The sequence below is a fragment of the Lycorma delicatula genome, chromosome 12 (assembly GCF_047948215.1).
Source record: "Lycorma delicatula isolate Av1 chromosome 12, ASM4794821v1, whole genome shotgun sequence".
Lineage (NCBI taxonomy): Eukaryota > Metazoa > Arthropoda > Insecta > Hemiptera > Fulgoridae > Lycorma > Lycorma delicatula.
Genome location: NC_134466.1, coordinates 59,264,393 through 59,276,963, shown reverse-complemented (window position 1 = coordinate 59,276,963; position 12,571 = coordinate 59,264,393). Strand labels below are relative to the sequence as shown.

At 29.2% G+C, this 12,571-nt stretch overlaps 1 protein-coding gene across 1 annotated transcript in view; it reads right to left on the bottom strand.

Annotated features, from left to right (window-relative positions):
• Positions 1 to 655: 655 nt before the first annotated feature.
• The window catches only part of jbug (filamin-type immunoglobulin domains fbug), a 302,727-nt gene continuing 290,811 nt past the window's right edge, over positions 656 to 12,571 (bottom strand). The window contains exons 42-47 of the mRNA XM_075380319.1: positions 12,269 to 12,407; positions 8,614 to 8,756; positions 6,334 to 6,468; positions 3,758 to 3,940; positions 3,132 to 3,313; positions 656 to 814 (exon numbers count right to left, since the gene is read on the bottom strand). Coding sequence (XP_075236434.1) covers positions 740 to 814; positions 3,132 to 3,313; positions 3,758 to 3,940; positions 6,334 to 6,468; positions 8,614 to 8,756; positions 12,269 to 12,407 — 857 coding nt within the window. The 3' untranslated portion in view covers positions 656 to 739. The remainder of the gene's footprint in view (positions 815 to 3,131; positions 3,314 to 3,757; positions 3,941 to 6,333; positions 6,469 to 8,613; positions 8,757 to 12,268; positions 12,408 to 12,571) is intronic.

Sequence of the window (12,571 nt, the reverse complement as noted above, 5' to 3'; positions counted from 1 at the left end):
AAAAAATAATTATCTGTGTAAAAATTATAGCTTTTCCATTATCCATTTTAATATCTACCAAAGGCAAAGTAGTTTTAACAATGAAATAGCTCAGTTACTTGAAACTGTTGTCTTGAACAATCTATTAGTTTGATTCTTTGAAAGTAGAACCCAGATTTTAAATATTTCATCAGGAACTTATATAGAATATAAAATAATACTTTATTTAATAAATTAAGTAAATATGTATTTATATTTTACAAAAACGAAATATATTAAATAATAAATTGTCTGGGATACTTTATCAATAAATGCAAAACTAAAAATATCCATAAATTATATATACATATTCTGTAATTTTTCAATGTGTATAAAGATATATGTAAATATTTTTTGACATATAGTACAAACTGTTCGATAGAAATAACAATTATAAGGTGAAAAACAAGGAGATGTTGAATAATTTTTTCTATGATCCTATATTATGAAATATTAAGTATTTCTTGAAGACTAATTTATAATAATAAAAAAAAGTAATTTATAATGGACGGAAAATATGGAAAATTACAAAATAAATTATGATAATTAAAACAAACTTCTTTTCAGTATATGTGTAGTTTTTCTCCAAGATTCATACTCTAATGTGAATTATAATACAAATAATTATACATATATGGATAAATTGAAAAATATATAATTTCATTTGTTTCAATACGTACACTTCCTGATACATTGATAAAAATAAAAATAAAGTTTTGTTTTAAGGCGTAATATGTGCATAGCTTGTTGAATACGCGACGCTTCCATATAAATCTGAATTAGGAGACTGGCTGCCCTAGAAAAAGAAGAAAAGTACATTTTTATAAATAAATTAATTTATTATAAATAATAATTTTTTTCATCAAACAATGTATTTGGATAGCAACTATATTATCAAATTAAATGTGATATGTAATCAAGTTTTGAAGATAAATATTTTGTAGAAAGTTTTGTCAGGTTTTATAAAATACATATAAAAATTTATCCTCTTTAGTTTTATTTTTGTTGATTGGTTTTATTCCAGTAAATTTTTTTAAACTAAAAGCAGAATAACACAGCCAAGTACTGCTTTAAAAAAAAAGTCTGTCAATAATAAATACATATTCAAGGATTAGAAAAAAATTCGTAAAAAATATATTTTTTTTATAAAAACATACTATTTGATAATGAAATGAAAAAAAGGACAACAATAAATGATAATAGGAGAAAACAAAAGACACTTTGAAATGTAATACTGTAAAATCTTTTGACGAGAATTACTATGATCAATGAAGAAAATCATGAGCTTTTGAGTTTGAGGTTTGAGGTTTGATAAAAATATAAGTCTATCAGATTTCAAATCAAACTGAACCACCTTTTAGATTATAGTTATTATGTTACATGATATAATATTAAATTTTTATTTTTTAAGAAATGTTTGCATGGAGAGAACAAAAAATCTTTCTTTTAATTTTCTGTTATGTGCATTGTCTTCGATCAATTGTTTTAAAAACACTGGATCAATCACGTTCAAATTTTTATGCAAGCTAGCTCATTTTATTATCTTATCTATGAAATTTCAGTTACAGCCCTTTAAAGGCTTGAATAATAAATTACCCAACCATTTTAAATAATCTTTCTACCAATCTAAAATCCAATTAAAAGATTTTGTTTTACCAAGAAAATACTACTCTGTGATGAATTTAAAAAAACTTCAAATTTATCAACACAAGCCCCATCTTCTTACAATTCCACCAACATTTTGGTCATCCCTTGCCATAAGGGTTGGTCATATCAAACATTTTTTCAGGAAAGTTTTAGGTAATGTTTAGAGGACTAACAACCACTAAACTGATTTGATACTGTGCCTATTAAGGGATGCCTTATGTTTTTTTTTTGTCTTCAAAACCCTATTTTTTCCACCCCTTGGGCCAATGGTTGGTGATATCAAAAATCTTTACTTAGATATAAGTTTTATACCCTTATCGAAAGAATAGTACAAATTCGATATTTTACTTAATAAAAAGTTATAGTGATATTTTGCTTTTTCGAAAAAGTCCCCCATATCCACCACCATGGTCTGATTTTGGCCGTTAACAAACTTGACCGTTATTTTGGGACGAGTTATTTTTAAGGAACAATTTGAAAGTGATTGGCGCAAAATTATGGCAGTTATTGTGTCCACAAGAAAGTGAAATATATATATATATATAGATATATAAATGTATATATAAACATTTGAGCTGATGGTAATTTCTGGGTCTGGGAGATGTGAAACGCAAAAATATGTCAAAATTTTCCAGAAGTCGAATCATGGTACGCATTACAATAGGTAGCATTCTTATGAAATCTACCTAAAAGAGAAACCTGAATTGCATCTTGTGAATATGTACATAAATTTGTGATCCAAGTAATTTTCAATAAAGCCTTTTGAATTGTGAATTATTTTATAGTAATTTCTTATATCTACTATATTTACTTTATTTAACATTATTTCATGCGTTATACAAGTGGTGTCCCAAAAGTAACGCATACAGCCTAAAGGGTCATGAAGTAGATCATACAGAATGTTCAGGGTTTATTAAGTGTGTAACAATGTCATTGCAGTCTGAACATCAGGCAAATAATAAAATTCAAGGTAAGTATATACATAAAAATCAAACCTTTAAAAAATACTGTGCAGATACTTTGTCAATTGTTATGAGAAGGGTTGGGTGATGATATTATAAACTGCAGCACCATAATACAGCTTTGACATAAAAAGATTATGAGAGCAGGAGTACAGCAGACAAGCCATGATCTGGCTGACCATCTACTACTGTAGACAACTCAAGGATTGCTATTGTTGCCATGGTATTCAACAAAGACTGTTGTAGGACAGTGTGAGAGATCCAAAATGAAACCGGAATACAAAAACTATAATACTTCAATACACCATATTGAATATCTGCACAAAAAAAGGTTGCACATGATGGGTACCAAACTAGCTTAATGAGTAGCAAAAATTGCCTTTAGAATTTAACTGAATATTGTGTAAATATTTATATAAATATCTTTGCATAAAATTTAGTTTACTGTGGTAGAGAGCATAAACTGTCTGAACCACAGACAAACAATCAATTACAATAACTTACTTGTAAAAATCTTGTTAATTCTTCTTGGGTATCAAATATCATAACCACAAATGGTGATCCAGGAACAAGTTCGCCGGCCCATTTTACCTCAACACGATAGTCACCAGGCTCAGTCGGATCATATTTACACAAAATTGTCCTATCTTTTTGGCTTTCTCTTTGCATTTCTACCCTGAAAGCACCTATAAAAAAAAACAGTTGAAAATAACATTTTAATTAAAAAATAATGTAATTTGGTCTTAATAATATATAATGTCTACATTGTAATTAACGCACATTAAAATTAAATAATAATAATATACTATACGAGGTCTGATAAAAAAAATAAAAAAATTTTTTAATTACGAGAAAATAATATCGATGCATTCTTGAGTATAGGGCTAACGTATAAAATTACTCCAATCAGAGGCAGCCTCATCCTCTAACCTCCTCCTACTTTCTTACCCTTGGATACAAACTTAAGAAGTGGTGTCATTCACTGCCCTGCCTCTATTGGAGACACCATGTTAACACATCAAACAAGTCAGACAGCTGCTTCTATAGTACGAGCTCACAGAGCTCATCAGTAAAACTCTACAATGACACAACCCAAATAAATAAATTAACATACAAAATGATCAGTTCACCTTTAGGGCCTCGAACTCTAACAGTCAATTGCCCAGCACCAGCTCCACGAGTATCACATATAAATCTGCTTTGAAATGTAGCCAGTACACCATGTTCAATACCAGGACCATAAACACGTACTTTACTAGCATCTGGAGCACCACTTACACGTAATACAAATGGTGATCCAGGAACATCTACACCTGTAATAAAAAAATATTAAACATTGATTAATAATAAAATAATGTACAGTTATTATTATTATTAATAATTTAAATTTAATAAAATAAAAATGTAAATAAAAAAAAACTTCTAATAAAAATATATCAATCAAAATATGAAGATGGTATTTACAAATTGAAAAGGGAAAAAGAAATTATTATTGATACAGAAAAAAGTGGGGATTTTTTTACAACTCTTATATAAACTTGCTCTTGGACTATGAATGTGAGATTCATTGTACGGAACCTTTCAATCAAATTTTGAAGCACTTCTGCTTTTCCATTCACTCTGAAATTTTGCTGCATTTAAGTTTGCTTCTGATAACACATTTTAGAATCATTTTCAAGTTGCTAAAAAAATTCCCCTTGAACTTATGCAACCTTGCACTAAACAAACCTACAGTATCCCCTGAAGTTATGCAATCTCGCTTACATGCATACTTTCTTAGTGAAAGAATTATTCATGTTTGTGCTGTTTGTGATGTTTGAAGTGTATATGAGTATACATTTTAAGATATATGCACTTTTAAAGTTGTCTATAGTCTTGTCTACAGTATTGAAAATTGCAGGCATGAAAACTTCAAACGATCGTTGAGACCTGTGCGCCAGCACAGCTGTAAAGTGCAAACTTATGAAAACTAAAAAGTAGAAAATAAAAAAATGTAAAAATAATTTTTAAAATACTACTTTTAAATTAAAAGCACTAAAAATTAAAAAAATAATTTTAGGATGGTATCTCAGAATGGATTTAACAACAAGCTTTTTGATGGAGATATGTAAGATTATGTGAAATTCACAGCTTCAAATTAAAATTTTGATGTCTTTGCCAATTTTTTCAAATGCATGATGATTGGTCTGAAGAGTGGGGTGCTCATGTCAAAGTACAAATCTTTGCATCCCACTCTTTAGGCCATTCATCACACATATGAAAAAACAGGCAAGAACATCAAATTTTTAATTTGAAGCTATGACTTTTACATAATTTTACATATCACCATTAATTAAAGTTTGTTGTCAAATCCATTCTGAGATACCGTCCTAAAATTATTTTTTTACTTTTTAGAGCGTTTAATTTAAGAGTGGCGTTTTAAAAATTATTTTTACATATTTTTTATTATGTAATTTGTTTTACAAGATTTATCCCGATGGACATATAAAAAGAGTTAGATTCCACTTTAGAGGATTCTTCCTGTACTTTCTGGCAATAAACAGTGGACTACTGAATTTAAATGTGGTTGTGTATCTATTTAGATGATGAACACTCAGGACCCTAAAATGCTGACTGATAAAATCATCACAAAAAATCAGTAATGCCATATTAAATGATTGCTGACTCAAAGTACACAAGACATTGGAAACATCTCAAGATAAATCGTGTCCACTACATTTTAAATGATGTTTTGGGTATGAAAAAGTTAACCAAAAATCACATCTGACTAAATATTTTTCAAGTGTATTTTGATTTATTTAAACATGATTCTGCTAGTTTATTCAACGTTATGTATCAGTATACAAACCATGGATTCACCATTAACATCGAAGAACAAATGACAGGTAAGAGCAGATGAAAGTGCACCAAAGAAAGTGAAACTGGTTCCATCTGCATGAAAGGTAAAGGCTATGTGTTTTTTTATTCTTGTGATTAGGTGTTCATAGATTACCTGGAAAAAGGGAGGACCATCACCAAGGAGTATTTCACTTCATTACTGGATCAGTTGAAGGGTGCTATTCAGACTAAACTTCTGGATCTGACAAAAAAGAAAGTGTTCTTTTACCATGATAATGGCCTTGTACATATATATTATCAGGTTATTGTTGAAAAACTTCATGATGTACATACGCTTTGAAGTGCTTGACAAAAAAAAAAAAATGTGCCATATTGACCAGTATTGTCTCACAGTGATGATTACTTCCTCTTCCTAAATGAAGAAAGTCTGCCCAAGCTCGCTTGACAAAGATTCAACTTCAAATGATGAGATCAAAGCTAATACAACCATTTATTTTGAGTTGGATAAATTGTTTTATACCGAGTTTAAATTTTGAAAGTCGTCTGTTTAAATTTACTGTACTGCAAGGTGGCAAAACAAAAAATAAATAAAAATTCAGAACAAAAAATTTCTGAAAAATTTTGCACTTTCTTTGTCATGGTGAGAACTTTCCAAATGACTCTAGGTTAGCATAGTTATCTATAAATCAACTAAAACCCATAATCATAATAATCCAGAAAAGAACAAGTAATTAAAAACATATAAAATTAAGTTATTTTAATAAAATCATTTGTATAACACAACTCTACAAAGGAAAATTATTTTTTATTTTTACAAAATACTGTAAAGCAGCCAAGAAATAAGGTAGAATCAAATAAACAAAATTACCTCCATATTTTACAGTTAAAGTATGCCTTCCAGCTTCTTGTGGTTTAACATTTAATGTAAATGTACCATCACTGTGATCATACAGTTCACAATATGCAACTTTATGAGGTCCGACACAATGAGCACTTAATTCACCTGAAAAAAAAAGACAAAAAGAAGTTATCATTTTTAAATATAATCTTGACACTATAAGAAGCACAACAAAAAGAGAAATGTAATAAAAAAATGACTACGAAAATTTAATCTTCCTTTTCAATTCAGGGATTAAAAATTCCGGGTGCTCACAGATCTTTAAAAATTTGATTTTTTATAAAAAATGTATTATACTACCTGCAATTACAATTTATCCACAGTAAGATAGATCATATTTTAAAGTCTTTTCCTGGTACAAAATTCATAAGTATTCAACATGTGTTACTCTAGTACTGCATACAATATTAAGGTGTATCCAATTCTTGTTATATATGATGCATCAATGTTAATAAAAGCAGTAAATAATTTACCTTCAAATCAAATATTATTCCATATATTATTAACCTAGTTATAGACGTAATCCTTGACAAAACATATAAATTAATTGCTTCAATTGTTGATCAAAGTTGTAGTCTGCTGAGCTGAAGTACCACTGGAAGATAAAACATTTTTTCAGAGAAGACTGAGAATTCCTTATCTTAATTATTTCATTATGCTGCTTTATTTATTGTGTGAAGTCATTGCCTTTTGGCGTAAATTGCCCACTCCAAAATGTTTTTACAAAAAACATGATACACATCTCTTACCTCTTCTCAACAGACTGAATTCTGGATGTTAGTTTATATCTAACCAATGATCATTAAACAGTCTTTTTAGATGCCACTTAAAAGCAACTGATTACCTAAAATACAAAAAAAAAAATCACAGTGGTTTGAGAGAAATTCCAAGTAAAGTTACAACTTTTAAATTCTTCAATGGTAACTTTTTATTAAAATTTCAACAGTAAAAAATTAACTACAATTTGGAATATTTCTCCTTTAATACAAAAGAATAATTGGGGAATGTAAGCAAGAACAGGACACACTTGAAGCACATAGTTGCAATGTTCTGGGTGATTTGGGTCGCCACTTCCCGATGCTGGGAAAGTATATCAAATATATTATGACATTATTTAAAAAATAATTTATTAATAACTAATATAATCTTAATTCGATAACAAAAATGCATTTCTCTGTGCAAACCTTTTGCAATTTTTCCTGACTTTTCTGGTTTTTTTTTTAAATTCCTGACTGAATTTATATTTCCTGACATTTACCCATCTCCTGCCTATGGGAACCATGTATACCTAATAATGCTTTTTAATTTAGTATTCTTAAGGGGGAGAATCATCAAAACATTGCATATATTTTTCTATTTACAAGATTTATTTGATGAAAACCATAAAAATTAATTTACATATTTTTCTTTATAACTGCTGAAACTGAATTATTTTTCAACAGTAAATAAATTTATTGAATGCTTCTATAGAAATTCCTATCAAATTGTTTCAATTCTTCACTGAGAGTAAACTTACTCCTCTAAAGCATTATTTCAACTTTTTAAAAGAAAGTTAAGGGAGCAAGGTCAGTGATGGAACCAAAATGATTTCAAAAAATAACAGTAATATCTGTACATAAGGGTTGCACTCCCACCACGGACAATGATTCTGCTTGAAAGTCAACCCGAATTCTTGTTTTTGAGGCTTGATGAAGACTGCTGATTTTCCTAATAATAATTACTATCAATAATAATCATTCTTCACGCTAACAAAATCAATAAAGAATTTATTCATTATTGTTTGGACCAATCTTTTTGACAAATCATTCATTAAATATAGATTAAAAATGGCTATTCTGAAAACTTTAAAATCAAGATTAACATAAATTCAATACATTTGAGATATCCCGTCTAAATGTTTGCATTAACATTTCATGAATTTCACATTTTATTTTTCAGACTGATAAAACATAAACTAAGTCATGCCTGATTTTTATAACTTGTCACTCTGCTCTAAAGCTGTGCGATATTATTTTATACAAGAGGAATCATAATTTTCCCTCCACTTAGTTGTGAAAGATAACAATATTTTTGTTGGTAGATTTGGGGAGAATAACTGTTACATTTTAAACAACCTTTGTATTTTTATATTCTGCTCTACCTGAAAAAGCTAAAAAAACCTTGCTTAGAATTTGACACCAGTAATACTAAAAAATAATCAGGATGGCTAATAATAAGAAATTCTTAATTATTATTAAAAATCATTATTACCTGGTCCAGCCCTTCGAGTGTCAATAAAACTACGAATATCTTTACCAACAGTACCAACACCCAATCCGTCGCCAGAACATATTACTCTACTAGCATCACAAACTGCTGTGACAGTTACTTTAAGGGGACAACCTTTCACTTGCCTGAAATACAATTCATAAAATTTTTACTTACAATTCATAAACGATTAAAAATTTACTGAAAATTTTCATTATAAAAAAAGTATATAAGTTTTAAATATCCAAATTCTGAAATACAATTATAAAATGGTACTACTGGAGAGATTAGTACAGATCTACATTCGTTTACTAGAAACTGGTAAGCTGAAACCTTGATAAACTTACACTGAAATCTTGTTTTATGACAAGAAATGAATGCCAAGGGACTGGATTTGAAATCAGAACTTTCTGGACAAAAGACAGACATAACATTAAAGTAAAGAGTTCAGTGATACAAAAAGTGTATGAGTGTAATTATAATTACAATGGATTACAATATTTATCTAAGTACCTCTCATAAATATATTTTTTAATTTTAAAAAAGTAGGGCTAACTTGTATCACGTTTTATAATGACTTCAAACTAACTTCAAACAAGTTCACATTAGCACCTTTTGTGGAACAAAAATGTCTAGATGATATTCAATATCACGTTATGAAAAATATCTGAGTTTTTTCATTAAATACAATTTCAATTGTTCTTTTTATTTCATTGACGTTGACAAACTTCATTGCATACTCTCTGTCTTTGACAAATCCCAAAAGAAAGAAATTGACTGGCATAACATCAGGGGATTGAGGTGAACAGGGAATTGGTCCATTACAGTCGAGCCAACGTTGAGGTAATTTTTCATGTATGTAGTCCTTAATGTATAAATCCCAGTGTGATGGTGTGCCATCTTGTTGGAAATAAATGTTGGGTTTCTGATGCTCAATTTGTGGTACTGCATACTTCTGTAACATCTAGATAACTAGTGCTAATAACTATTGGCTCAAAGAAGAACAGTCCAATCATTTCATAAATAGTGAATGCAAACCAAATGTTACTTTTTGGCTATTACATTGTATTTGTCGAATGGCATGAGTGTTCTTGCAACCCAAAATCTGAAAATTATAATGGTTAATGTGACCAGGAATAATATAAAAGGTTAGAGATTACTTTTTCTAAAAACCCATATATTTGTTCATTTTATCTACAATGACCATACCAAAATTGTAAAGCGTAGTTCATCACTATCTTCAATTGCAATATCAACTAAATTTTGTGTGCGTAGAGTTTAAGGTCTTGTACAGAACCTTTACGATAGTTGATTGCAGTATTCCCGGTTCTAAACTTGTTTGATGAGTTGATTTACCCTGGGCTTCTCCTAAAAGTTTCTCTAACTCGATCCACAATTTCCTTGGAGATGGGAGGTCTGTTAGCAATGTTTTTGTATACTACACTTCCTGTATCCTTAAACTGCTGATATCAATGATTAGTAGAATCTTTATTAGGAGGATCATGGGCACACTCCAAACAAACGTCTATGAACATTAATAACACATCCATTTTCTTGAAACCATAGTATGCAAAAATTGCTTTCTCTTGCATGGTACCCATTGCTCAACTGACGATCCCCTCTGTTGTTTCATTGCACTGCCATGTTCATTCTAGTACCTATACTAACATAAAAAAATCAACGTACGCTACATTGCTTTGTTCATTTTTTTATTAACCCTTAAAATGTGTTGAATAATTTATGTTCACAAACTCCATGGATCACCCATTTGTATAAATGAATAATCTTTTTTTTTATCCAACAATATTAATATAGTTTTTTCAAAATATTTTTCTATGTATGCTTCTTTAACATTTCTCATCTACATTCCTTCACTTTTTGTTGAAATTAAAAACTAGACGAGTAATATATGGTAATAACATTTAACAAACATATAACTAAAGGCACAGGTAAGCAGTGAACCACTTTTAGAAAACTTTTATTAGTTAATAATTTTTCTTCTTTGTAAGAGCTTACTGTTTATTTAAATATTGGGCACCTCAGCGGGAAGTGAAGTTTTCAAACCTGTTTACAATTAGTGAGAGAGTAAATGACATGAAGAAAAAAAAATTATATTTTTTTTCAAGTCATTAAATAAAAAAACTTCCTATTATGATAGGAAGTTTATTATTTGCAAGCTAATATACAGATAAATGGTATCAATTAAACAGCCACCTTAGCAATGAACTTTCATTCAATTATTATGTGAAAAAATTCATCCATGGCATGTTACAGAAAATTAATTCCCTTTTCCCTTATTTAGTCCCTAATTTAGTTCCCTTACCTTAACAATAATGTGTTTCTTTAGCTAATGGACATTTTCTGGTTTGATAATAATTAAACTTTAACTTTAAATACATAAAAAAATAATATATATATCTGGCGCCGTTAAGTCTGGAGACCTAACTGCATAACTGATGTTTCCAAACTTTGAAATTATATAACCTAGAAAAAATACACGCACAATTTTCATTGAATACTGAGATCTAAGTGCCACTGCATTGTTGAAAATAGTGTAATTTCTTCTTCTTCTTTATCAGGAAACTCCAGTAATGTAAGCATCTCTAGATAACAAGCTGCTGTTACTGTTACATTTTGATTATTTTTATCAAAAAAGTATGGTCTGATCTCATACCAAACTGTTACCTTAGTGCTATGTAATGGGGTTTTTCACAGCTATTCAGGTTGCCTACTATGCCAGTAATGATAGTTTTGTTTTTTTTAAATATAAATACCCATATATAAAAATGAATGTTATCAGAGATAAATCTTTTCAAAACAGTTGATCAATGTCTAGTATTATGTTACAAAACTGTAGGGAAATGAGGTTATTTTTTGGTTTTAATTCTAGTACGACCTGAATTTTGTTTGAATACAAAGTGATGAATGTTGCTGTGCTATACATGGACACAACATCTGTGAGAGACATTTAAAGCAATAAACTATTGCCGGACAGAATGTGCTGGACTTATTGTCACTGAATATCTCACCTTGCTCTAATGTTTCCAGAGTATGTGTCACATACTTAGTACCAATGAGATAATAAGTAATGTTTCCAATAGTTTTAAACTGTTTACATTAAGAAATTTGGTATTCTTTAATGGGACAGAACCAAGTAATATGATCTGAAAATGTAATCGATATATTCTCTGGACTTGTATTGTACTATTTCATTCTATAAAGGTACGCACAGGAGAGAAGCTCCACTGACCAATTTGCCATGTTGACTACAGAATGCTAAAATAATAAACTGTAATGATGGGCTATTTTTTCCCATGATGCACTAACTTTCCACTATTCCTGGCAAATTTTCATCAAATGATACGCGAATCAAATTCTTTATAACAAACTGGACCACCACAAAAGATATAAGTTATTATTTTTTTTATCTTGGTTTGGATGGATTTTCTAAATCCTGAAAGGAAAATTTTGTGAACAATTTTGATTTTCCATAAATTTCAAAATGAGGATTTATTGATTTACGAGTAAAGAACTTTTTAATAATTAAAAAGCCTTTCCTAAACAAATGAAAAATTTTAAAATCATCTTTTACAATAAAAGAAAATCATTAATGATTAAATAAAAAATAATAAGTAGAAAAACAAAAATCAAATGTTACCTGTCATTCCACATAACATTAAGGAGATAAGCACCTGGGATAGTCGGAGTATATGTAGCACGATAAACATTATCACCAAGATTTTGTAATGCCACTTTGATATCACTTTTCATTCCAGTTAAGCTGACTTCCGGCATACCTAATATTATTAATAATAAGAAATAAAAATTAATGGCTTATAAGAAAGCTTAATATACTATTCACAGTTGTAGTAAATGCTTACCTGGATTTTTATAGTATGTTTGATTTTATTTATTTATTTATTTTTAAACAAAAAGAATGAATTTTGTGAGACATGAAAAA